Source organism: Strongylocentrotus purpuratus, unplaced genomic scaffold, assembly GCF_000002235.5.
Source record: "Strongylocentrotus purpuratus isolate Spur 01 unplaced genomic scaffold, Spur_5.0 spur5_scaffold_4, whole genome shotgun sequence".
NCBI lineage: Eukaryota > Metazoa > Echinodermata > Echinoidea > Camarodonta > Strongylocentrotidae > Strongylocentrotus > Strongylocentrotus purpuratus.
Window position 1 is genome coordinate 33,976,818 of NW_022145610.1, and position 27,798 is coordinate 34,004,615.

A 27,798-nucleotide genomic window follows, 5' to 3' on the forward strand; every position below is an offset into this window, starting at 1 on the left:
GATACATATTCCACCCCACCCCCCCCCCCCATCTCACCATTATGTGTTGCCGATAAAGAACGGCAAGAGGGAGAGCGAAAAAAATGGAAAGGAGAAAGGACCTATACTCCCACAGCTTCCCCCTCATCGCTGGACCCACACTTATACAAGTGCCTTGAAATCAGCTTGACCCCGCCCCCGCCCGGCCGTTCCTTTTAATTTGCTAGTGTCGTCAGCTGCAGGTCACCAATGCCAATCAACGATGATGTTCTTCTTTTTGATAGGTTTTAGGGGAAAATCGGGAATTGGGTCCCCGCAATTAAAATCTGGTAATATAATAGAAAAAGTGGAATATAAATACATAAGCAGACATGCATGGGTAGAATCAGTTCATGGCGTAGCTAGTCGGGAAAAGGGCGTGTGACCTTCCCTCAAATGAACGTGAACAGAGAGAGAGAGAGAGAGAGAGAGAGAGAGAGATAGATAGAGAGAGAGAGAGGAGAGAGGGGGGGGGGGGTGGGGAAAGAAAAACTGAAATCGGATGAAAGCTAGACCCGCTCACAGACCCTCCCTTTTTACCTTTCCCAATATACAATTTATCTATATATATTTTTTTTTTTTATTTTTTTAGCGTAGTATACGCGCTGTTTACACTGACAATATCTTATATCGAGTTTATAGTTTTACTTAAGTCTTTTGTTGTTGTTGTTGGTTATTGTAGACATTTTTCCTGCAATTTATTGTGTATTGTTTGCTGCATGTCAAAGAACCTTTCTTTAGTAAGATACATATGTTGTATTTTTTCTTCCTTTTTTACGATGTCTCGATTGTAAAATATCATTGTACCATTTATTTGTATTTCTTCCATGTCCCAGGTGGGGCCGTTTACGAAATAAAACAAACCTTTCAAAATGTCAACCTTTCAAACCAGTGGTAACCCCTGCCCCCCCCCCCCCCCCCTCCCCCTCCACTCATGTCAGTGCCCCCTCATCGCCTGGACCCACGCTATGCCACTTGGTGAAATGACGACACAAGGCACAAGGTTTAACACGATAAAAAGGCCTTTCTCTTGATGCCAATATATAGGACAATAGCTGTGTAAGGCCATTAAAAACATATACATGTTTGGCGTGCCCGCCCGCTTCCTTTTTGGGGGCCGCCTCCTATTTTATTTTTTTTAAAGAAAATAAACATGAAAAACACTGCTAAAATGGATCTATTTCTGATTTTAAAAAAATACAACAAAATGTCGGCGGCCATTTTGAAAAATAGCCCGACTGTTGAAAGAAAGAAAGAAAAAAAAAGGGTCTCCTCCTTCCTATTTTTCGAAAAAACAGAACGCTAACCTTTCTTATTTGGCCTAATGATCATCTTGACATATTAAACAATGTATACATACATGTCTTTCTTGTACAATTGAATGTCCCTTCGGCACGATCGAGCGCAAAGACTTTCTAGAATTATCCCAATGCAATGGTAATATCCTTTTGCATAGTATATTCAATAATCTGAACATGACAATGACATGTCATGTAATCCCAACATACAATCAAAAGGCCAGACACAAGGATATGGTCATTCAGTTGATTTCTTGGAAGTCTTTGAGATCTGTAATTTCTCATAACTGTGACTGACTGAAGACAAAGAGTAAGATGCCATCAGTGGGATAATGAGCAAAAACTTTTTGGGGGGCAGAAAGAAATTCTGCATCACCACCAGGTGGCATAATAGGCAATTTTTTTTTTAAGGGGGGATGTGGATATTGACGATAACGGTGAGGAAAAAACCCGGAAAATCATGTCATTTCAGCAACAATGTAAATCACTGGTATCAATCAAATTACAAATATTTTTTTTTCTTCTTCGGGGGGGGGGGGGGGGCAACTGCCCCATCAGTACGCCAGTGGATGTCATCATGTAATCTATTGGTGTGATAACGGTTAAGGACAACAACTTCTTTTTATTGACCCGTCTGCCTGTTCCACATCCTCACAAGGGAGAAATCATGATTGGATTACGTAATATGCCATCATCATGTTCACACTATGCACAAGGCTACAGACCGATTCGGAGATAGCACATGTATGGACACATGATCCCACAATCCACAGGTGTTTTAAACATGGAGAAGTCCCACATTAATGATGGCAGTGCTCATGATTACCTTTTTTTTTACCCTCTTGAGAAAAACAACTTCTACCTGTGTATCCGGGCTTTGTATCAACTCCCTGCTCCGTGCATTAATGCAGGATTACACAACTTCCATGAACACATATCCAGCAGTCGTTTCGATGGGTTTTACAGTTCTGTACATAATCTTTATCTGATCAGACATAATACAAATATTTTTTCTGAACTGGCTTACTGAAATTGCCTTAGGTTAATCTATTAAAAGTGTTTGAATCATGTTTCAAAGATGTTGATAAAAAGATGTTGATAAAAAGGAAGCATAAAAAGGAAGCATAGAATGGGGGAACAAAGACACAGAAATCATACTCAATGGCAGAAGTCGTGGGTTTGAAGACGTTAATAATTTTTTTTATTGTATATCCAATAACCCATCATCATCAACTATAAATACATGCATATCTTTTTTCTGTGAAACATAAAACACAATGACGCGCCTGATCAGTATTCAAACGCATAATACCTAGCTGTTGAAGTCCACCAACTTAAAAAATCATTCATGACAATTAAGGACTTAGAACTGGATGCCTCAAAAGCAAACACAAATATCTTGTATTGGTACTCAAAGGGTTAATAGGCAATGAAGTGATGTCATGAATTAATATCCAAGCACAGCATCCATTTTGACATTCAAACGCAATTCCTTGAAGCCTTCAGCATAGCCTAGCTTGGCCTAACTTTGTCATTTGCGCCAGGAGCGGCTAACTAGTCTTGACAGTCCAGACCCCTCTCACTGTGAACATGACTGACAAAGAAAGCGGACAAAATATACAGTTCCTCAGGTAGACAAAGGATCATCCCTTCACTGCTATTGTGTAAAAAGGTGAATATGCATGTGACACCTGTTCTACACATTTGTACATAATAGCAGTGAAGAGATGTTCCTTTGTCTACCTGAGAAACTGTATATTTTGTCCGCTTTCTTTGTCAGTCATGTTCATAGTGTCTGTTACATGTCAAGGGTTTCTTCATGGAGGTATACATGTAAACACTAATTGATAGGGTAGCGGTGGGACTGCATTATGTGCGCAGAATTACAACAGGTGAAGGCGCGTTCAGATAAGGCGGTACACAGACGCAAAAAAAACACTACTTCTTTGTTTGAAGTGTAAATGAATGATATCAACAAAGGTTCTTTGCATATTCAGGGAGCTCCGTCTTATATAAGATAGAGCAGTGTGAGGCGTATTACACTCTATGACATCATCAACAAAAATGCTGGTCATATCTGAGCGAGGCTTAAGATTTATATTGGCCTTTATGGAGTTGGTGTTATTTTATGATCCAACAAATTTTGTATAAGAAATGCTAGATATCAAGCATAAAAAGAAACTTCCGAGGCAGGTGCATTTCAAGCGACTAATATTGGTTGCATGATAAAAGACAATGGATACAATCAGCAATTTGATGTTAGATCAGAATCTATTTCATGAGCATTGGATGCACTAAATTGTATTCCTTTAATATCAATTTCTAATCGTACAATGTGCTATATAAACACATGTTAATTCAATTATTAATATGAGAGTTTACAAGTTCATATATATTTGAGCAATCTGTAATTCCTTTGGATACTTGGATGCTTTGTTTAACAACCCAGCCAAATTTGTTACTCAATAAGCATTAAAAGAAACTTCTGAAGCAATCACGATTCAAGCAACTCATCTGTATTTGATGTTGGATTAGTATCTATTCCATGTGCATTACATGCGATAAATTGTATTCCTTTAGCATTAATTTATCATCATAAAATATGCTTTATAAATATAACAAAAGTATATCATTGATATTTGATATGAGATTTGAAATGTTGAGATACATTTGCGCAATCTGTATTTCCTTTCTTTACATTTGAATTATGAACATATCAATATGAACATATAGGGCCAAGTACATATAAGTGAGGATAATACTGAAAAAATATATGTATATAGGACATCATTTGCCAGTCATATCACTGTACAGTCAAACCTGCTTTAGTGACCACCTGTCTACACAGACCACATATATATTGGTTCCCTTGAAAATGTTTTTTTCATTGAAACATGTACTAAGTAACCTGTCTACAAAGACCACTTTTTGTGTTTCCCTTGGGCTGTCGTTAATAGACAGGTTTGACTCTATCTTCATGTAATTCCATTCCGGCATAAATGTTTCTTGTTCTTCAGGTAGAGTTGAAAGATCTCAACAGGTTTAGTTTCTGCTTCTGAATGATGTCTGTTGCATCATCTAATAGATTGACTTTTATTCAACAACAAAAATGTTAGTCTTTGGCTATAACTATTCATAAGATTAAAATAAACTAAAAGTAAAATACTTTCCCAAATGACATATTTCTGATCCATCACATTCAGTGACAGTGTAGTAAGCTAATCATGTTAATGATATGTGTGCCTATAAAATGGTCTTACCTCAACATAGTCTGAAATAAATAAACAAAAGATTCAAGTAATAGATGAACAAGTAGCAGAAAAACAAATGATAGCATATCTCAGGTAGCAAAGCAAAAGCACATTACAGTGAAACATTACATAAGGTAGTTATTTTGTGTTGATATTGAAATGGATAATCTGCATAATGTTCAGAGTATACTTTGAGTATTCATAGTAAAAATTATATTCCAATAGGAACTGCCTAAGATCATTACTCTTAACTATTTATCACAGTGATTATGATCAATACATAATGTCTTGATTGGGGTAAATAGTTCTCATCAGAGCATATACTGTTTTTGTCTCGATGGGTTTCACACTTTGGTGTGAATGGGTTTCATCTCCTCCTAACATTAACTATAAAGCAGCTAATTAATAGATCATCATAATTACAGATGACATACATCAGAGCCTGACACTAACAGACGCCCATTGCAGACATTTTCACTCAGAAGCCCCAACATTTAGGATATTAAACGAGGGCCTTATGCAAACAGACCTTAGAATAACAATCTGGACGCCAGTGCAAGAAGTCAGTGCAGAGCTCTGCATACATGGACCTGTAAATCAATAGGTAGTACCAATTTACTAGAGAACATCTGCGTCAGGTTTAGAACATGAAAGAGCTACTTCGGGACAGAAAGGGATTGCGGGATATAATACTCTTTGAATAAGACAAAGACTCTTCTAGAGTCTACACATGCATAAGAATTCAAAAATAAAATAGAGTAACAAACACATAAATGCATTTCACATAAATACAATAAAATTGATGGTGACTCTATAACGAGTAACTTTCATGCATCAGAAAATAGAAATATCAGTTTTAGGATACCATACAATAAAAAAAGGCATACGTGCTAGTCCTAGCCTGTCCCAGGCACCTTAGCAACCAAACTGATGTCCTTAGCAATAAGGTGCAATGTACACCAAGAGCATAGTTCTAAAAATCAACATGGTTATGAGAAAATTCAGCTTTCACATCTGGAAAGTATTTTCACTACAGAGATTTGATTATGGAAAAGTAGAGCAAAGCATGAAAAAATGAAAATGTGCTAAAAGAAATGGCATTTGGGGCTTTGAGAATGTGACTACCCATTTTCAAGGCATCATCATTTAACTGATCTGGAAACCTTTAATGCATCTAGCAAAGCATCTTGTTAGGTAACGTTTACATGTATGAACCCTTCTACACTTGGCTCTGGAACTTTTAAGGCCTCTAGCAAAGAAAATATCAAATTTGGATGAATCAGTATTGTTATGAAGATTATGAACCCTACTACATGTACATGTAGCTCTGGAGACAATTGAAGTCATTTTGTTTAGCAACTTCTTCATAAATTATTAAAAGATTCAGTTTGGTTGTCATGAGCATCATGAACTCAAATAGATGAATACCTAAAAACCTTGAAAGCTTCCTGTAAAGCAACTTGTTCTGTAGTTATAAGAGTTCAATCCGATTTGGATACACATTCAGGGCTTACAGTGGAAGTAGCCATGGCTCGATGACACACCTGTATTGATTCAGTCTACCAGTACATTATCTAGTTGATTTGAACACCATTCTGCAGGGTTTGTACCAATCAAAACCCTTGTCATTCAGGTTCTTTCATATATACAATACACAGGGTTGATATTGCAGTTTACAGACGAAATAGGAAAGTTAACATTTACTACAGCTTTGCATATAGCAGAGTAAACATTTTGTGCAGTTTGATTATCAAAACAAAATATGAAATCCTATCGAAATAGAATAAAAGTCTAATAATCGTTTCAATATCACCATAAGAATCTAACTTTATTCCCTTCTATCTCAACGTTTTGAAAAACAACCACTCCTATTGCAGATTTCAATAACAAAATAAAACCGACACATTTCATATCATTCTATCTGAACTTTCTTTTTCTTTCTGCACTCTTTTGCTCATTTTTCTTTTCTTTCCACCTTGTAGTACCAAGTGTGAACAACACCTTTGGAAAAAAGAATTACAGACGCTGCTTCTTGCATTTATCTTCTGCTCACACTATTTCATTCTCGACATCGCAAACTGCAGCAGATTTGACCTTGTTCAAATGCTGGGCATTATATACATAAACACTATAAGATTTCACAGCCATCTTTGTACACCTCAACAGGTAGCAAGTCTGTGACATTTCATCTCACTCTCTAATTCTTCTCTTGAGTCTATGTTATTTGTTATAACAGATCAACAAACTGATCGATACTATCTAAAAAATTAACAAAATCAATCATGTAAACGTGTTTACAAGTATCAGAACGTGCTACTCTTTGCCATGGTCTCTTGCTAGCCTACAGTAGTTTTCTGCTCAATTCAATCTCTTCTCATGAATGATGTAATGCTTGCAGTTCTGGTGCCCTCTACAGGTATAATACCTCCTGAGCCTCCTATAGGCTAACACACATCTCAGAGCTTCACTGTAACATTCACATGTTACAAGATTTGTCAAAAGAAGAATGAAATAAAGCTTCATTATGTAACTACATATCCTAAACACTCTTAGTAGGCCTAAAGAAATCTCGGAAAAAGTGCAAAGGATGTCACTTTTGTACGTACGTTAAATCTGAACCTCTCTTCATAGGCCTATCAACGTTATTAACAAAATAACTGTAAATGACATTTTGTTTGTACGTATATCCTGAACACTTTTCCAAGGCCTATAGATGACAACAAAACAAGTGTAAATGACCTTAATGATTCAATAACACAGTATTTATTTGTAGTAGAGTCCTGAAGTCAACACCCTATAGAATAGGATAATGCAGAGAGAAAGGATACAACCGGATCGGCTGTGCTCTCCTTCTCTCTCCCTCTTTCCTCTTCTCTACGTGTTATAGGAGCTTCTTGTGCTCATTGTTATTTTCTGGTTGATGATCTTGATGTTTTAGTTGCTGGATAGTTTTGGTTTCTTCTCTCCTAACCGCCAGTGGATCGTCCGCGACCGTCCGACCATCCACAGGGATTAGGTTGTCATCCTGCGACTTTCCTTCACGTGTCGGGCTTCTGTTGTTCCAGGCTTACCGTGTGGCCTAGGATCTTCTCCAGGGGTGACTGCTCGGAGCGCATTGGGCTGGACCAGATACTCTGTAAGGAACAGATTAGAAGTCATGAACTTCACATTTCCTGGTTAAGGTCCTATCTAAGTTTTGCTTTAAAGGTACTACATGTATGTCCCTTTTGCAGCCAACCTCAAATTCTGTAGAACTTTGCAGGAATTATGAATATGTCATGTATGTCGTATCTGTGAAATTTGAACGTTAGCAGTGTCCTAATATTCAAATTATGCAAGGAAACCTGTGCCATCAATGTAGTTTTACATCCCAGGCTTTCATTGCATAGTTTTAAGTCTGGCAGATTTTTAAAGACCAAATTCATATATTTGTTGACCGTTTTCACACCACAACAAGAAATGTCAGTTTGCCCATGCTCAGAATGGAAACTTCCTCAAATTGGTTATGCTTCTCTGCCTACCCTGACAAATCTACAATCCATTACACTATGAGATGCTTCACCAAGTTACCTAGGTTCATAATCTTATGCACCTTAGAGGCTCAGAAAATCATTATATAATCCAGCCCCTACATGGTTATCTTTATCTGTTTGGCTGTATTAGCCCTCAAAATGTTTAGGGAATACACAGAAAGGAGAGTATAGTTGTTTGATAAGATGATGAAGGGGATCATAATCAAATGATTGGTTGAGAGGGTACACATGACCAGGCATTTATTTTGCCTCACACGTAATTTTACTAATGCTGGTCATTAGTAAAATCATGTTATAAAACAAACAAAACATCATCTTATCAAACAAATAATACACATCATTTTGCTCGGGCATTAGTAAAATTACCCACACTCTGTACCTTCAAAACAGTCCAAACACCCTTGGCTACCGCCTTTGGCGTGTTCCAAAGGTACCTTGTGTGGGTAATTCTTACCAATGCCCTCATTGCTGTGTATTATTTGAATAATAATCACTGATGAAACAAACCAATTACCTGTATCCTCTCTGGCAGCAAGCTGCTGGTTGGTGAGCTTGATAGCTGAGGCTCTCTCCATTTGAGCCCCAGTGTACTCCCAAGACCCTCTCCAGACTTACTCATTCCTCCTCCATCTAACAGAGCAAAGACAAAAACAGTTGTTTATACTATTAGTTTTTGGGTGCAGCTTCTCAATACTCATTATCATCATCATCATCTAGTGCCGTCCCATCGCTTTCTGTCATGTTTCTGCCCTTGTTCTATCCTCTCCATAGTTAAGGCCAGTCCGTTTCTTGACATTATCAAACCAAGTGATTCGCTCTCTACCCCTTTCTCGTTTACCCTATACCATTCCTTCCAGCAAGATGTTCTGCAATCCTCTTCCTCTATCACATGACCAACATACACTACTACTAGCCCGCTAAAGGACATTCTCTGATACATGATTGGTCATGTGATTGCAATGTGAAAGAAAGCAGTTTAGTAATTGGAAAAATTTATTATGTAGTACATAATTGTGTATTGTGATGTTTTAGAACATTCAAGGCAAGAAATCACTGAATCTGAGAGAGTATGCCCTGCGTACATATATGGGGCTATACCCCCCCCCCCAAAAAAAAAATAAATAAATAAATAAATAAATAAATAAATAAATAAATAAATAAATAAATAAATAAATAAAATAAAAAAATAATAAATAAATAAATAAATAAATAATAAAAATAAATAAATAAAAAATAAATTAAATTAAATTAAAAAATGGCATTACAATTTGGTATTAAGTTTAAATCATTTATACTTATATAAGGAATAGAAGGGCATTTAAATCACACCTTTTTTGTGCCACTGCTGCTATACTTTTCTTCAAAATATGAATAAAAGGACGGAGAAGTTCACAAATTCTTAACTTCACCATAAATAACATTCTCTTATTCCCTTACCTTCTTCTTGTCTAGATGACCAGGGGGAGGGTGAGCTGAAGAGGGAATAGCTACTGCCACTGCTAGAGAAAGCATTCTCTTCATCGGACTGCTTCCCTTTCAAAGCACTACCAGAGAAGTAGCTGTACATTTGAATAAAGTACATGTTGTGACATTAAAAAGAATTCAAAGATAGCCTTTCCTTTTGCATTTCGCAGAGAATGTATAATGTTTTGCATATAAAATGACAAATTTAAAGATAGAATGCATACCATCTGGGAAACCAAACAAAAAGGAATTTTTTATTCGATAGCACTTCATTGTTTAGAATAGTGCTTTGGAAGTCATGAATGAATTGATGCGTAACAGGACATTCCCAAAACAAGTGTGAAATACATTAAACAGAGGAAAAGCAAAATGACAAATGTGCATACATTAGAATTAGATATGCCCATATAATAATGTGAAGATATTTGTTGACCCTTAATAATTCTGAATTGAAAATAACAAAGTTTCATAGAAAGGTAACATTTTAAAGGATTAGTGTAAATTTTCTTCCAGTCTTCATTTCATTTCATTTCATTTCATTTCTTGAACAGGTTCAATTAAAATTGTAACCCATTTCATTTCTGAAATTTGAACTTTAAGGATCTTTTCAACAGAAATTTCTTACAATTTCTTACAAGTACTGATTGAATCACTAGTGAAACCTCTGAATATATCCTTTATTAAATTGATTTAAAGCCCTCTGCACTAGTTTGGCATTGAGGGATTAGACCTCCCTGAGAGGTCACTGGCAGGTGGTTATCTCATCAAATCAGCTCTCAAATAACATAAGAAAAAGGGTATCATGGGGCATTGTTGGCTGTATAGAGGGCGCAAGTAGCTATAAGTATTGCAGTGGGGCTTTAAACTTGTCACACAAGAACAACTTGCTTAGACCATTACAAGTCAATAGGTTTAGTCCCTGTTGGGTTATTCATACCTGTTCTTGGATGTAGTTGACTGGTGATGCTGTGGTGTAGGGTAGGGTGCCGAGGGTTCCTGTTCCATGTATGATTCCCGTTGGAACAGACCACTGCCTCCAGAGTTCATCTGAAATGTCACAGAATGAATATTGATCATTTTGTGTGCTTATTCATGTCTGATAGATACATGATATAGATTGATGAGTCAAGAAATCATATTAATATACTATCATACAGGTCTTAATATGAAGGGTAATGGTATTCTTAAGCTCTGCAAACCACAGCAAATACAATTCTGTAGAATTCCAACAAAATTTACTCAGAATGACCTTCCTGTAGTTTCTCTCAACGGGCAGCCCAATCAATATAGATTGTTATGAACACGCTTCTCAAAACTTGATTACCTGATTAAACAATGCATCCTGGGAAGGGCGTCTGGTGCCCTCACCCGCCATCTGCTCCTGGGCGTCGCCCGTCCAACGAGCGTTATAACCAGCAGACGTCATCTCCTCTGACCCCCTCCTACCAGCACTGCTACCAGCACCACTACCTCCAGTCCCTCCTGCTCCTCCTCCTGCTTTGGGACCAGGGAAGATACCACGGAGATGCTGGTTGCCATCCTCTCTGTTCTCCATTCTCCAGGTGTTATCCGAGCCAGATGTTTGGGGTTGGGAGGACGTAAAGCCAGGGGTGGAGTTTTCATACAGTCCTCCAGAGGATCTCCTAATAGGGTACAAGAGAAGGAAAGCATACAGTTCATGGAATTTCTTTTGACCCCAGTGAAATATTTGTAATTTGAAAATCTAAGGAAATTATCTGAGAAAATTACAACGTTCATTGCTAAAAGATCCTTTTCACATTTAAAATAGAAAATGATGAAATGCATGGAATAAGAAAGCTACTAAAGTATGATAGTCTCCACAAGAACTCTGACAAAAAAAAAAGAAACGGAAAAGTATTAAAATACCTGTAAATTATGCTTTTTAGAAAGAAACATCAAAATGAGCTCTCAGGAAAAATTGAGTGTCTTAACCTGTTCATCAATGGCACTTAAAATTGAAGACAATTTCTTGATAAAAACAAACAAGCAAACAAAGGCAATGAAAAAATTAAGTATACCTGTATTGGAAAGATTGTGTTGGTTCCTGCAACCCTGACTCCTGCCCAAAGATGTCCCCACCCAAAAGCTGCTGCCGCTGAGAATGCTGCTGCTTCTCCTGCTGATTTGAAGATCCTGTGAAGAATGAAAAAGGATCCCCTGGCTCGTATGATCTGGAGCCTTTGGATTCCAAGTCTGACTGGGGAAACAATGAGTCTTCTCGATCAGGCTGCTGTGGTTGCACCTTCCTGAATGCTGACCCTCCCTGGGACTTGTTGCTAAGTGGGTTGTACCCTATCATGCCCCTCTGGTCCCCTTGCTGCATGCTGTAGTAATCCGGCCCACCAGACCTCCCGTTGTTCTTGGCCAGCTGATCATCATAGAACCTCTCCGAGGCATTGCGGAATCCTGGAGGATCTCTGAGATTCTTCTGCTGGATACTGGGGTTGTCCAAGTTGGCACGGAAGGAGTCCACAGAGTGCTCTTCGGGAGAATAGCGCATCTTGGTTCTGCTGCTGCCACTGCCGATGGGATTCTCTGGAACAATCTGCCGCTGCATCTTCGCAAGCAACTCAAGGAGATTGGCACCTTGGTTGTCTAGGATCTGCGGAGGGGGTCCTCCGCTTGGCTGTTGCTGCTGCTTCTGCTGCGGCTGCATACGAACTTGATGCTCATGCGGCTTGGCCATGGATGGCATGTAGTTCATCCGACCCTGATCAAAGTTTTGGTTTGGCCCAAAGCCCTGCATCTGCATCTAATGAGAAAACGAAAGACATATGGATAACTGTCTCAATAGGAATATCCACAGATCTTTTACACACAAATATTTAGCTTCATCAGGTTGCAAAGTATCAATTAGAATAGAAGAACTTCAAACCACTATGCTTAGAATGATTTATTAAACAAAAGGCCAATCAACAACTAAACAAATTTGTTTAGTAGCTATTTGTGTGAGATAGTAACTGTTGACACACTTACTTCTGTAGGGTTGGACATCCTTCTTGGGGGTTGGTTAGCCTGCACTGGCCCTTGACCAAAGTCCTCCACCGAAGGAGACAGCCTGAATTGTGTGGAGTTGTCGATGGGGCTACGCATAGGGCTTGTATCCCTTCCCATGCCTTGCTGCCCTTGTTGCTGGTACTGTTGCATGTCTGGCGGTCCACCCCTCTGCATGTGGGCATGGGTTAGTTTGTCCTGCATGGCTGCATTCCACATGCTGATGTTGGACATGGTGTCACCTGTAGGATGGTCTTCTTGCCGCTCTCCAACAGTGGGCATTGGACCAGGCCTGGTCGGCCAACTGCCCTGGTGGTGGGGGTGGCCCGGTGGCTGGGGCATGTTAGAATTGGGGGACATTTGGGTTCCTTGGGGCATCGGTGGTGGAATCTGTAATTCAAGCAGAGATTACACTCACAACTTCTTACAAAATCAGCTGATTGTTTTACCATGAATTAAAGTTAAAGTTAAAGAAGTTAAAGTTGTCAGATATCAAATCTAAATTGTCTGATTCAAATATGCAAATACCCTGTCTAGATGCACTGAAAGTATGTTTATGCGGATAGCCTAATTATTAGCCTGATTATTTTTATCACTAGAACATATCAATACCGGTACATTCATCTATGTGTTTTCATATGAGTTAATATGTCAAACAATATCATAGCCTTGTTCCACTATAGTCTTGTCCTCTCTACAAAACATGAGAAAGTGGAAGACAATAAACCTCTTGTTACCAACAAATTGTTTGCTGGGAGCCCGAAAAGCACTATATTTATGTCAAAAGATATCTATCAATGTTCTGGCCCTTAGCAGGCGGTAAGAAGCTTGTATCGTACCTGGACCTTAGGTGGTTGCATATGAGGAGGTACTCCTCGTGGCGAAGGTGGGCCATCTCTTGGAAGATGTGTTGGTTGTCCATCCCTGCTGACATCCCTATGAGGCTGCTGCCATCCTGGGGGTGCCATGTGGGGCATTGGAGGGGGACCCATTGGTCTGGGAGGGGGAGGGTGCATCGCCCTGGGCGGGGCATTCTGGGAGCTAGGATTGAACGACGGTGGGGGACCCATGTGTGGTGGAGGGTACATTTGATCGGGCGGGGGCATGCCCATAGAGGGTGGAGGAACACCAGGTGGTGGAGGGCCTGGAGGGGGTGGGTGACCATAGGGGTGTGGGAGGCGCTGTTGGCCCCCTTGTTGGGGATATGGGCCTGATGGAGGAGGGTGTCGTGGGGCAGGGGCGAGGCCTGGAGCCTGGGGTTGCTGCCCCGGTTGTGCAGCTCCCGGTCCAAGGTGTGGTTGTGCATTCGGGTGGGGCTGAGAGGTAGGGTGTGGTTTTGGAGGGTAGTAAGATGCAGGCTCCTGGGCAAAGGCATGGGGAGGGTTCTGCCATTGGACATGGCGCTTGGATCCTTCCAAGTCTTTGGTGGTTCCACTGCTCGGAGACTTGGAGGACTTTGAGCTGCTTCCTTGACCAGTCGTTCTTTCTTGACCTTGACCTTTAAAGATCGCTGTAGGCTTATTCACATCACTGTTGGGCCTTGACATTATTGCCTGCAAATGACGAGCACAAAAGATACATTCAGTTGTTTATATGAAGAGTGAATATTGTCTGTTTGGGCTAGAAGGGCATTATTTGTGCAAAATAATATTAGTTAATACTGCCCTTCTGGCTCCTGGTAATATGCTAATAAAGAAGATGGAAGGGAGTGACTTTGAGCTGCTGTCAAAAACTTGTATAAATAACACAATTTTCCTCACTTTGACTTTGATTTTCATGACTTCACCCAATACACATTACTCTAAAAAGTCTGTATGTTTTGTAAGTGATGAACATTATCAGTAATTGCCATCAGTTAAACAGACAGTTCTGCAGAATGCATAACCCCTTCTATGATTCTCCAATACTACGTTGTACAACAGATTCTCTTACCTGAACAGCTATTGTCTTGCTATGGTTCTCTTCACTTCCTCTGTCTCTGCTTCCATCTTTCCTATGCGCTCCTGCAATCTTCTTGGGAGTGTCTTTCTCTATCGATGCCACTCTGGATGATGTCTCTGTACCTAGTACAAATAGGGACATTCATTTCAGTTCATGAAGAAACATACCACTCACAGGGCTTGGCACTGAAAGGCACCAGGGACACATGGGCACCCAAAATCTAAGTCTGGACCCCAAACGTTTGACATTTTTACATAGGGCTCATGCATAAAGACTCCATAAAGTCAATCTGCACCCTCTTCCAAATATATTACTGAGAAGACCTGTGAGTGTTATTATCATCATAGATATCATTATCATTGTTATTATCATCATTGGTAGTATTATAATTATATCATGTATAATTCACACTAGGTACATGTAACCCCATCATTGATTTGCATTACTCTCCAAAGGGGCCCATGAGACACAAACACACTCTTAAACAAACCAACAAAAAGAAGTAAATAGAAGCAAAACAATTTAATGGCGGTATCAAAACTTGCCAAGTTCTACAAAAATCAGTGGCAGAAATACAATGAAGAGATACAGCAATTCAATTTCCCATCATACAAACATCTCTTCCTCTACATCATTTATGCTTACCTTTGATGTTAGTAGCTGCCTTTGCTGCCCTCTGTTGTCTCTGTTGGTGATGAGAGGATCTCCGTGACGTTACATCATCTCCCAGAGGACTTGTAAAGACAAGCTTGTTTGAGGGGTTTGTCTCGACTTTGAGCAGACTGAAGAAGAGATGGAAAATATGTGAAGAGTTAGAACGTGATGCAATATGTGGAAGGGATGGGGACATTTGGGGCTGATTTCCACCCCCTTCATCCTTTTGAATTTTCGTTTTCACTACCGGTATTTAAGACGTAGGCCATAGAAGATGTATGCCAAGATGCTGACCCTTATCATTTAAGGGAAACATATCATTAATTGAAAGAGTTGCAATCAATATTTTCTTGGGGCTCTGTTTTGCCATACATATGTGGTTAGGGTGAAGGTTGCAATTAGGTGTGAGGTTGGGTTTCTGGTTCAGGTGAGGGTTAGGTGTTTGGTCCAGGGTTGACGATTGGCATTTGATAGTTTAGGAAAGTAGCTTGTCACCAGAGCATGTATCATAGAAACCTATGGCTGTTACATGGCCTCTACAGGATGTTTATAGAGTCACATTTTGACATTAGGTAGCTAGGCTAGGCTTTAGGAGAAAGTCAGACCACGGCATAGTCAAAGAAGAAGCCTTTCCTAGACTGTGGCCGAGCCTACCTTGGTTGGTGATGAGCAAGCCACTTTCCCTGACTGCTTAGTCTCTGACTTCTCTCCTGGTTGATAGCATTCCGATTCCAACCTTGTCGCTTGTTCTTACCAAAGTCGAGATCCCTGAAAAACACAAATATGCAAAATATTGGCATGTAACTAAAACAAAAGCTGCAAATTAAGATAAGAAATTAAAGAATAGTGTTAACTTAGAGTAAAGTTTGACTTAGGATCTTTGTGAAACACCCCCCTGTTGTACAAAAAACAAAGAAAGTCATGATCATGCTTGCTTACCTTTGAAACTCCTGTTGTGGTGAGAACCCATCAAGAAGATTGTCTTCAGGGAGGGGTAGAGAGCTGGTAGAATCATCTACCTGGGGTGAGGCATCTACTTGGAGGGATGTTAGCACACGACCAAGCTTGCTCCATACCCTGCCAAGGAGTAAAAGAAGATAAATACTTCCTATAACACTGCAAGATATCGGGCTTTTCCCCCTGAAACTCCTTAAGTTGCCCCCACTAGACTTCAAAGAGCCATTCTGAGATTTAGCTTTGACAGAAAAGGACCATATTAACTATTAACTGATGTCATCATATACATCCAAATTCAACTTTTAGGGTACAGCTGCAAAAATTGCAGGTATTTTTTATTGTGAATTTGTTGATTGAGAATTGACATTAAATGAGTTCCAAACTAATATTTGTATGAAAATTAATAGTCAAATCGAAATAGGATACTGCAACCCTTTTAGCAGGAGATAAGATCCAACAGGCAACAAATCAAGGACAGTACCGTAACTTGTCCTTAAATGCCCCTCTTCAAGAGGAAAGGGCCTTTCCTGACTCTTGAAGGCTTACAAAAAACTTCTCTTTGGATTACACGCTAGCAGAGCTGCCAACCTTGTGCGACCAAAAAAAGCAAAAAAAAGGAATTCATTAAAATGAAACTTACAACCATGCGCGACACACTTCCAATGCAGAAATGCAGAAATGTCCATTCCTCAGGCTGTTTTTTTCCATAATAGAACCTATAGTTTATTAACATGTAGGTATTTTTGTTGTTGTTATTTTGGTATTATCAACATTTCATTCTTTTAGAGAATATCTTTCTCTTCAAGTATGTTTTAACCTTAGTTTTCTTTTGAATTTTTGATCAAATCAACATTTTAAGGCATTTATTTGACATGCGGTACCGGAATGTAAAAAAAAAAAAAAAATGTATTTTATAAAGAAAAAACGTACTAACGTAATTTGGATTAAAAAATGGAATAATTCCGGGAAAAACGTAATGGTTGGCAGCTCTGCACTAGTGATGAGAAAATTTAGAACTAGTTCTTCAAAAGCTTGTTCCAAGTTATGGGGCGGAAGAAGCCTTGAGAATGGTTCTCACCCAGTCTTGTTGGAGAGTACAGGATCATCAAAGATGGCTGGCTGCAGGTAGATCCAGCCCAGGACAAGACGCACGGCCGGTAGACCTGGCCAAGCATCCACCGGGGATTCCCCTCCCTTCTGAGGTGCATAGTGCAGCATCATCTGGAGTAGATTGACTAAGAGAAAAACATAGAGAGAGAGAAAGATTCTGTCAATGTCATTCACATGTACATGTACATTTTAATATGGGCATCTTAGAAAGGCCACATGATTTCCTACATCATGTTTGGTATCAAAACAAGAATCAGAAGTAGTGCTAAAATAAATATTACCATGTATGTTCATGTCTCTTACACTTGAAATCATGCCTCAAAACACATGAATCAAAACAGACAGACTGCAATCAAATACAAAGTTCATTGGAAGAGCCTGGGCATTTAAAATTTTTCACCAATAAACATTATTAATGCTCCACATTAATGCTGTGAATCACCATCATTATAACTACATTTTAAAAATTGCATTTTTCATTAAAAAACACTAGTCCCAAATCAAATTTCAGGAAATCAGTGCTCAAATTCTTTGGAGCCCTTCAACAAGTAACTGTTTCAAATAGATACTAACACTTATGCATGTTATAATCATATTCACAGAAAGTATCTGTTCAAGTTTAAACCTTATCACAGCAACTTGTGAACGATGGTATCAATCATACCCCAACCTACTGAATGTGCTATTAGTGACATATATATTTCTTTCTTCTTCACAGGCTACTCACATGTGAATCCCATCACCAGAGTCCAGCACTGCAGGTTGTTCGCAGCATACGGTCCCAGGTCTTGAACCCCAACCATTCCGCCCAGATCTGTGGTAGCCATTTTGGTTCCACGCTCGCCGTTGTTGGTGTGCTGGCGGATACTGTGCAGGGCAAAGAGATTGATGGCTGCCATCTGCGTCAGCTGGCGACTGGTCAGGATCTCCTGTGACAAGTGGCTGCGGAAGTTCTCCTCTAACTTGTCCTTAATGGAGCTGGCTACTTGAAGGTCTGGAAAGTGTACAAATCAAGGTAGATTCAAATATGTATCAAGTATACCAGACCACTCGGGGCAAACAAGGATCAGTGGTCTGTACTGATAAATGGTCTTGTTATACAGATTCCTATCTATACAAATTTCCATATAAAACATTGTTCATCATTATTTTATTTTTGTTGTGTTAAAGGTGGTCTTAATGGTTAACAAGGCATTTTTGTATTATCCGTACATATAATTACTGTACTCTATCCTCCTCTACATCTCTTTTTGTCTCTTTCTGTATCTGTCTGCCTGTCTCTCTCTCTCCCTCTCTCTTTGTCTCTCTCCACCTATTTTTCTCAGTCCTCAAATTCTATAGTAGTGGTGGTTATTTTACCCAACTGCTAAGAAAGCATAAACTGCAAGTTAGTAAGCAACCAGCCCGTCTTTCATTATCTCTTTCTCCCTCTCTCTCTCTCTCTTTTATTTTATTCATTTAATCGTTCTGGTTTCCAACTTCGCCCCATCCCAACCCGCCTTTCACGATTCAGATATTCATTTGTACCCGACTCTTTTCATAAATTCAACTCACAGGTTAAACGTTAAACTTCTGCGTCAGAAATTAATTAATACTGAAACTATTATGATTTGAAGTACCAATTACCATTTCTGTCGCTTCATTATCTGTTGCATGTATTTGTTCTTTATTCCATCTATTTCTATAAACGTGATGTATTTATTTCTTGTAATTATGTATTTTCTTGAATATTACTGTAACGCGAGTGGAAACCAAATTTCTATGTAACTTGTTTGCAAAGACCAAATAAAAAATCTTGTATCTTTTATCTCTTCCCTCTATTTGTTATTCTGGCTTATCTTTCCTTCTTTTCATTCCTTCCCAGTGTTTCATATACAGCGTTTAATATTTCTTTCTTAGACTTACCTTGTTCACAGGAAGCCAGGTAGATGATGGCATGGAACTTGATGAAGTAGTGAATGAGCTCCACCTCACGCATCTTGAAGATCTTCACCTCATCCCTGAAACATGGAGGTCAGAGGGCAAAGGTCAGAGGTTATTTTCTGTAACCCCGATCTCTCACTTCTTTTTGTCATTGTCTACTCTTTGTATTATGACCGTATTCTTCTATATTTGTCGTGTAAAGCATGGTCTTGTCCCTTTCTCGTCTCTGTTGGCATCTCCCTTCCCCCCCCCCCCCATTTTGTAGTTTCTTTTGTATTCACAGACTTGTTAATTTAATTACTCATTATTCCTAAGTATCATTTGAGGTGTTCACACTTGTACAAGCATTGCTTTTTAGTGTACCCCTCTGTTTCCAATATGTATTTCTACATTTGTTTCAAATGCTTACAATTGATTTGTAATGTTTTGTTGGAAACATGAATAAATTGAAAATTGAAATTGAAGACAAAGGAAGTTTGAATTTTTAGAAACAAAATACAGTAGAGTACCAGTACACTAACTGTGAGCAGCATAGGATCTAATTGCTTATACTCATAGCATGCTTAAACATATTTGCCCATAACATGTTCCAAATGAGGGATATGGCACATAGGTCAGTCTGAAACAAACGTTTTTGTCAATACTCTACCTGAAGCAGCAACCATGTCACTCGAAGACTGACATTACAACTTGAGAACTCAGAAAGAACACGTTGTGTTGAAACACTGTTCATTGTACTTGTCATTTTATGATTAGTTTCTCTTCTACACTCCTATACTTGTAGTTAGTGTGTAGAATCAAACTAAATATCAGGCATTTTCTAACCATGTCTACCCTTTCTAAATGCTCTCTTAACCCTACCATTTCCTGTGAGTTTGTATATGTTTCGACTATGATACCAGCATGGTCCACATTGATGGGCATGACAGTGACCATAACAAGGAAAAGATACTGACCGGTCAACCAGCTTGGCATAGGTGGTCTGAAGATTGGTGGCAGCCGCTGGGAAGGGATGCTTGACCGCTATGCTCCGGATGTAGTAGAAGGCCATGGACAGTTGGTCACCTTTAGTGGCCGAGACGATGGCCAGCTGGTTGTAGGGCTGACCATTGGATGGCACCAGGCTGGCTGCATGGCAATAGAAGCTCTCTGCCTGGTGGGTGTCGTTACGGTAACGAGCTAAGGGGTATAGTAAGATCAAATACAAAGTATTGTTTGAACATACATAGATCAATAACAACATTTCTTACTTGGTAAACACTTTAGGAAAATGAACACTTTCAAAGTGAAAGAAAAGCATAGTCCTTAATCCTGTAATTGAGGAGAAAGAAATGAATAAGACATCTTATCATGAGTTCTGAAAAGGTCATCATATTGCTATCCAGAATAAAGGATATAGCACATCATGAACTAATAACAATGAACAGTAGGTAGACTTAATCTGAGAACAGATGAGATATACATGTAACCTGCTTCACTTCAACCACATCCTACTTAAAATGACAAAATGTAGTGAAAATTGCTAAGCTTAATGTTAACAAATTCCATTTCCTCCCTTTTGTTGAAATATTCATGGTAGAAGCATGATGAGCTAACATCATTATTTCACTTACAGAGGGAAAATTATGTTCATGTTTGATAAACTCACTAGCCTGAATTCACAGAGGAGGTTTAACTTAACCCATGGTTTAACCCCTCATTTACATAACCCATGGTTTAAAAATTGGCGCAAAATAAGCGTACCTTGCCTTGTGCACCTCTAATACTGGACCTCTGACTGTGTCGCGCTTATTTTGCGCTCATTTTAAAGATTTAAACCTCCTTTGTTAATTCAGGCCATTGTATGTGTGACATGTACATTTACACAACAGTGTGAAGCCTCTCTACAAGTCCTCTAGAGGTCTGTAGATGACAGTCCTTACCAATATCTCCTAGATGAACGAGACAGTGCTGACAGATGTAGTGGCATGATACAGCCTTGGGTTGGACAGGCTTCTGAGATGAGGGCAGTGTTTCTTGGAACAGCCCCAGGCGTTGTGCTTTGATGCGACACATCAGCTGCACGCTGAATGCACTGCAGATCTCTTGCAGGAGCTTCCGTAAATGAAAATCAGTGAAAAGTAGATGAAAGTGAAAATTGTTAGAAAGTTTACAAAACCCAAGTATGTATCAGTATATTACTTACATTGTGAGCTAGCAATAAAGCAGATTCTTTTCTAACCTTACATACTTCCACAAACATTTTAACACTACAAAAGAGGATTCTATTTTATGATTCAATGACTGTTTAGAAGCTAGAAGAGTAGTTCTACTTCATAAATCATGTTTTATCTAATACATCAAATAAACACGATAACACTTCAGGATGAGCATGTGAGCATAATTTTAGATACTGCATGAACTTGGCAACTCCAAGAGGAAAAAAATAACTACAAATTTGTACCAACGCAGATATTTTGACTATTAATAAATATATAGCTCTCAACAGAACTTAATAAACAATTTTTCAGAATATCACCCCTTAACTTTGTCACAAGTCATGTGTACTTTTTTCATGGATTCCATAACGATCACACAAAGAGGACTTAACGTCTGGGTATTATCGACTCACCTGGATGTAGAAACCACTGGCATTGTCAAGGAGAAGGGAAAGCATGGCTTGAACTTCTGATCTCTTGGGGTTCTACAATCGAATGAAAATCAATCAAGATGGGACATGGGAAAGATGATTTTATAAGGCATGGATTTGCAATCAATGTGATCATACCTGGGCCTCGTCATAAAGAGTTGCGATTAATCCTAATTCATCCCAAGGCCTCTAATCAATTGCAACCTTGCAGACCCCTATCTCTAATATGTATATAGTTGCGATTGATATCAACTCTTTATAAGATGGGGCCCTGGGCTTCATTATCAAACGTAAATGTTGGAGTAAAAGTGTAAAACAAGATAAAGGCATCTATTAAACACAATGTAAAAGGATACAAGTTTAACACTTGATAACTTACATATATGCCAACTGCCAAGTACAAAAGGCTTTCACTCAGAAATATCAGTACCGGTATTTAATTTACATTCCATTTTCATTGAAGGCTCCTTTCAAGACCCCTTTCCATGCTATACAAGTAATAACTTAAAACATGGCTAATTTCTTCCTGTCTGAGAAGGTACTGTAGATGTTGTATAAAAAGTTTTGCCTTAAATACATGTAGCTAATCATTTCTTCCTAAAAAATTAACAAAATAATACTTGAAGCCAAATTTAATAATGAGTCAAGAATAATAACCCTGTATGTTAATCTTGAAAGTTCATTTAGGAAAAGTCTTCATCAGGCCAGTGGCAAAAAAAAGGAATAAAACGACAGTTCTGAGCATTTAGACTTTGATCTACATTTGCCACACTCAACCCTGGTGATGTAAATGGGTACCTGGCAGGAATTAATTCCTTGAAATGCTAGAGCGCCGTAATGGTAGCCGTGCTAAAGCCAAGGTAATAATCGGGAGCACCAGGAGTGTCAAGTCTGACAGACATGAGCGTTATACAAGAACCCACTATTAATATTATTATAATTGACTTACCATACGATCACGGGCCTTGTGCTGCAGCGATGAGATGTGGTTCTTGAAGACATGGTTCCAGAGCTCCTGCTCTAGCTTCTTATCCAGCGCTGTCTCCAGATCCAGGAGGAGCAGCTGATGGAAGGCATCTTGCAAGGCCTGCCGAGACACCCACGCATCACTTCCACCTTCCGCTGTAAAGGGACAGGTTCGAACAATTCAATTCAAGTCAAAGTTTATTCAACACTCTTCATAAAAACATTTAAAACATACAATACAGAATGGAAAGATAAAAAACAAAATAGTGATCACAAATAACAATGGCAAATTATGAGAGCATTTGGGATAGACAGAAAAGAGAGATTCCTTATATGAAAGCCTACCCCTAGGCAAACATTACAAACTTCATCAAAGACTTTCATATTTTGGATCATTGTGATAAGTTGATAGTTGAAAGTAGTCTGTACGCAAAAAGACCCTTGTCAGTCATGATAATGCATAACAGCAGCCCCCTGTACGATAGCTGTTCCTGACATGGCTTATGTGACACAACTAGAGACTGGTAACAGTTATGCTCTAATCAAGACTTTACAGAATTGTGTTTAAGAGTCAAATGAGAGTCTGTGTGCATGCAGATTTAATTTATACAGTAGTATCAGGTTAAGTGCAAGGCTTGTCCCATATTTTACCAAGGACAATTACTATTGAATTATGCTATGGAATTGTGAACATGCATCTATAAACATACAAATATGTATCAAATTTGACATTGTTCAAGATCTCGAAGGGCTACCAGCTTTAAACAGTCATAAAATTTACTGAATTTTCAATGTGATCTGTTATGTTTTTAAATAGCACACTTGACAATTACTATAGAAAGGGCTCACAAAATATTTTGCCCCATTCCCAGAACTCAAAATTGGGGATCTTATATTGAGATTTAGCATTACATAAGCATAATTATGTTTGGCCGCATCTTCTACACATATACAACTGATTATCAATGCCTTTGAGATCCATGTAAGACTTACCTGTCAGTTGTACCTTGAGGTCATTCGCCTTCCTGCAGATTAAAAAAGAAATGTGAAAGTGCATCGTATTGACAAAAATAGAACTTATTAAGATGTACATATTCAATGGCATCAGGTTAATACTACAGTGAACTCAGAACTAAGTGACGTTCCTCCGCCTTGGTGCTGAAGCCTGAAAGCTTGTTGAAAAACTTTTTGGACCCCAATTTCTAACTGTCAAAATTCAATGTGGATGAAGAAAAAAGAAAGAAATGAAAATGATGTCTTGAAAGAAGATCTTTGTAAACAAGACAATGAAGTAGATACTATAGTAATTGTATGTAATGAAAAGACTATCAGTTCAGCAGTAAGTGAGTGTGTTTACAAGCACATGAGCCATCAAGTTTCTCTTGAGAGCGCTTCACAATGGTTAAAGTTTAAAGGTTAAAGAGCAACAAGGAAGTAGGCAAATGGCCAGATGCATGACTGCAAGTAGACTACATGTACCTCATAAGCTTGGCATTATATAGCTGTTATAGCTGTACTACATGCCAAATGATACCTGACATGAGGCAGGAGACATCGAGGTGCAACAATGCACAACTGTAAAGTACAAAGGAACTACGTAAAAGAAAGATGGAACTATGCAGCAGACGAGAAAGCACTACAAGAGAAGTCTAGGATGCCAGAGGGAAGATACACTATAGGAATACATGAAATGCCATCTGGAACTGTTGATGCAGTTTTGGTCATGACATGACAAACACTGTGTGATGTGGTAATAATATGACAAACACTGTGTGATGTAGTAATAATATGACATCACACTGTGACAGATTGTCACATAATAAATAAGAGAGAAAAGAGCAAATACATAACGAACTGCTCGACACTCAAAGCGAATGGTCACACAGGTAACAACTTCCATCGTGCTACATGTATTCACAATTGAATCTGGACAAATCTGCCAAGATAGCAGAAAATATATAATTTAAAAAGAGACGATGTTTATTTATCAAGTCTTCGAACGACAATACTACATGTAACACTAATAATTCAATTGTACATAGCTACAATCAAGGTACATTTGTGACATTCATAATGCACTGATCTACTCCTCATAAACATAGATTATGTTTCAAGAATTGCGCAACCGCGCAAGCATTTCAGTAGAAATAAGAGGTCTCTTTGTACAAATTTTTTTTTTTTGTAAGAAAAACTCTGTTATAGTGTACCATGGTAAACTAGTTCCATTTGTGTTTCCCCAATGCAGGTACATGTTTCTATCTTCAACCTTTTAATGACAACTTTTCTCACTATAAAAGTGTGGGCAGATGCCAGATAACCACAATACCTGCATCATGTTGTAAAGCATGATTTGAACCTCAGACATGGCATGATTGCTTATCATGCACTAGGATTGGTAGGTAGGTTGTCGCTCTTTTTCTTCCAGTCTTGCATATTCAGCAATATCAAGCAAAAAGCGCTCTATAGCATGAATATTCATATTTGCTGCGCCGCTACCGTGCATGGGTACTTTCTCTTTGCCATGTTGAATCAACGATATATATAGACTACAACATGCAGAGACACCAACTTCAAAGATCAGGTATGCATGACATTTTCATGACTCGGCGCACAAGCGTCATACAATGTCATAAGACATTGTAAGTCTAAATTTCAATTAGATCTAGGTCTAGATCTACTTCTTCTTTACATTGTAGTGACGGAGCGGAATATATATCTCACTGGGCCTAAATAACTACGCAATATGCTTAATTAGATCTACAATACTACGGGTCAATCCTACCATAGGCTGTATACTATACTGCTTGAAGTCTGTCTCAAGAAGCGCTTGAAGTGTTGCTCGTTGAGTGGAGCTCCACCGTCGCTAGTAGTAGTAGACCGAAGAGACAGAAGAGACGGGCAATCAACAGTGTTTGTCGCGTGCAGTCTCAGGTTCAATCTAACGTTCCCAGTGATAAGCACGCCCGCGGAAACTACCGCGGGTGTCGCCTAATGCGGGACTTACGCGCATATGCCGCCAGAGCCGTAGTGGCTCAGGCTGAATCACTACATTATTCCCCACTTAATGAGTTTGAAGCCTACTTCTAACTAAAACTAACTTAAAACTACTCCCGTACCGCAGTGCGGGGTCACGCCGTTCCCGCTGGTGGATGGGTCAAGGACCCTCCTTGCCAGCACCAGTGAAGTCTTGGTCTTTCCAGGGGGCGGGCGCCTTTATCCTACCTTACAACGTACTGTATTCCAAACTTTGGTACGGGAAATATTATTTAAAGTACAGGTAAAATGCACTGTAAAATGTAAAATGCACTGTATTCCACAATTTGGTATATTTAAGTACTAAATAGGATTCAAGTCCCGGAAATGTCCCAGGGATCAAGAACAGAAAGAAACAGAAATATACCAGTTAACCCTTACCGTGCCGGTGTCACGTGTAAATGACAAAGAATAGCAGTCCTGGCACGGGCGTAAGGGATTAACCGGGGCATTACAGGCATAAAGAAACAGAAATATACCAGTTAACCCTTACCGTGCCGGTTATACATATTACATAATGACAAATTGCAAAACGTCCTGGCACAGGCATAAGGGATTAACCGGGGCATTACATTAAATTCCCAAGGTGACCGAGCATGAAAGTGTGAGTGATCAACATTAACGATGAATGGCAATAAGTGTGCAGAAAAGGGGAAGAGCCCCATGGCTCCCCATTCCCCAAGTGCAGTTTGGATGGTACAGTGTCCAGAAACTGGGCAATCCCACATGAGAGCCAAACGGCTCCCTACAGGCAGTCCAAACGGTGCATATAGGAAGTATTAGAATGATAAAAGCAGATCACTGAAATCAGATGGAAAATGATATAGAAGGTGAAAACACTTCAACAAAATAAGATTACATTTTCTGGGCCACTCGGCACCCGGGGGCACAATAGCCACTACCGGCAAGTTCCTGATATCATTCAGGGCACCCAGGCCCACAACACCATCAAGCAAATCCAAAAGGCTCTTGTTGAATTAGAGGAATTACTCCAGAGGAATTACTCCCCCAAAACATGATCATATTCTGACTTATTATTGAAACCACGTAGTGTCACTTGGGAGATATCAAAAGCCGGCCGTTTTATGGCCTCGAACACACATGGGTGCTCTGTCTCCCTGTGGAAAGAATGCTTCCTAGTCAGTTCTTAAAGCGGAGCAGCTAATTCAGCATAGATAACTCCGCTAACCGAAGCAGAAACTTTTCAGTTTTATTTAATTGTTATCTATTCAGTTTAAAAACATCAACACTTAAAGTTCAGGAACTCAGAATGGACGATTTACAATGAAATTAAACAGTGTAAACAAAAGTGAACTCAAATATATATATTTAAGACAAACATGTTATTTCCCCTGATCAAACACGATCCGAGGAATCCAAAAGTGAACTAAAATATATATATTTAAGACAAACATGTTATTTCCCAGGAACAGGAACCGGCACCATGTCCTCGCGGACGAGCCGTTGTGAATGGCTTTGATAATGAACCATAATATATATACTTAACATGTTATTTCCCCCGATCAAACACGATCCGAGGAATCCAAAATGGGAGCCTGTGGGTGGGCTGGAAAAGGGAAAGGTCCTTACTCTGGAGCCCTGGACTCCCAACAACTTTACATCCTACCCGCTTCCCACTAGAAGGAGGCACCACGGCCGTCCTAGCGACTACCTGGACAAAGGGACCGACCGAAGAGTCAGGCGGGTCACTAACATTATTTACCTTGACAAAGGGACCGACCGAAGAGTCAGGCGGGTCACTAACATTAACTACCTTGTCCAAGGGACCGACCGAAGAGTCAGGTGGGTCACTAACATTAACTACCTTGTCCAAGGGACCGACCGAAGAGTCAGGCGGGTCACTAACTACATTAACTACCCCAGTATTTACCGATTGTAGGCCTCTCGGTTTCCAGATCGGAGATCGGCCTCGCTCTCCGATCCCTCCAGGTTTTCCGGAACACCAGTGGCCACGGGAGATAGAGGGCGGGCATTGGAAAGCATAG

General features: G+C 39.3%; 1 protein-coding gene across 1 annotated transcript in view; it reads right to left on the reverse strand.

Annotated features, from left to right (window-relative positions):
* Nucleotides 1-3,568: 3,568 nt before the first annotated feature.
* The window catches only part of LOC100892277 (protein SMG7), a 28,753-nt gene continuing 4,523 nt past the window's right edge, over nt 3,569-27,798 (reverse strand). The window contains exons 2-21 of the mRNA XM_011672620.2: nt 23,753-23,784; nt 22,743-22,915; nt 21,776-21,847; nt 21,087-21,258; nt 20,121-20,343; nt 19,147-19,241; nt 17,969-18,235; nt 17,210-17,366; nt 16,114-16,251; nt 15,829-15,942; nt 15,166-15,302; nt 14,512-14,642; nt 13,419-14,132; nt 12,562-12,969; nt 11,604-12,337; nt 10,889-11,207; nt 10,502-10,611; nt 9,538-9,659; nt 8,615-8,730; nt 3,569-7,701 (exon numbers count right to left, since the gene is read on the reverse strand). Coding sequence (XP_011670922.2) covers nt 7,606-7,701; nt 8,615-8,730; nt 9,538-9,659; nt 10,502-10,611; nt 10,889-11,207; nt 11,604-12,337; nt 12,562-12,969; nt 13,419-14,132; nt 14,512-14,642; nt 15,166-15,302; nt 15,829-15,942; nt 16,114-16,251; nt 17,210-17,366; nt 17,969-18,235; nt 19,147-19,241; nt 20,121-20,343; nt 21,087-21,258; nt 21,776-21,847; nt 22,743-22,915; nt 23,753-23,784 — 4,330 coding nt within the window. The 3' untranslated portion in view covers nt 3,569-7,605. The remainder of the gene's footprint in view (nt 7,702-8,614; nt 8,731-9,537; nt 9,660-10,501; nt 10,612-10,888; nt 11,208-11,603; nt 12,338-12,561; nt 12,970-13,418; nt 14,133-14,511; nt 14,643-15,165; nt 15,303-15,828; nt 15,943-16,113; nt 16,252-17,209; nt 17,367-17,968; nt 18,236-19,146; nt 19,242-20,120; nt 20,344-21,086; nt 21,259-21,775; nt 21,848-22,742; nt 22,916-23,752; nt 23,785-27,798) is intronic.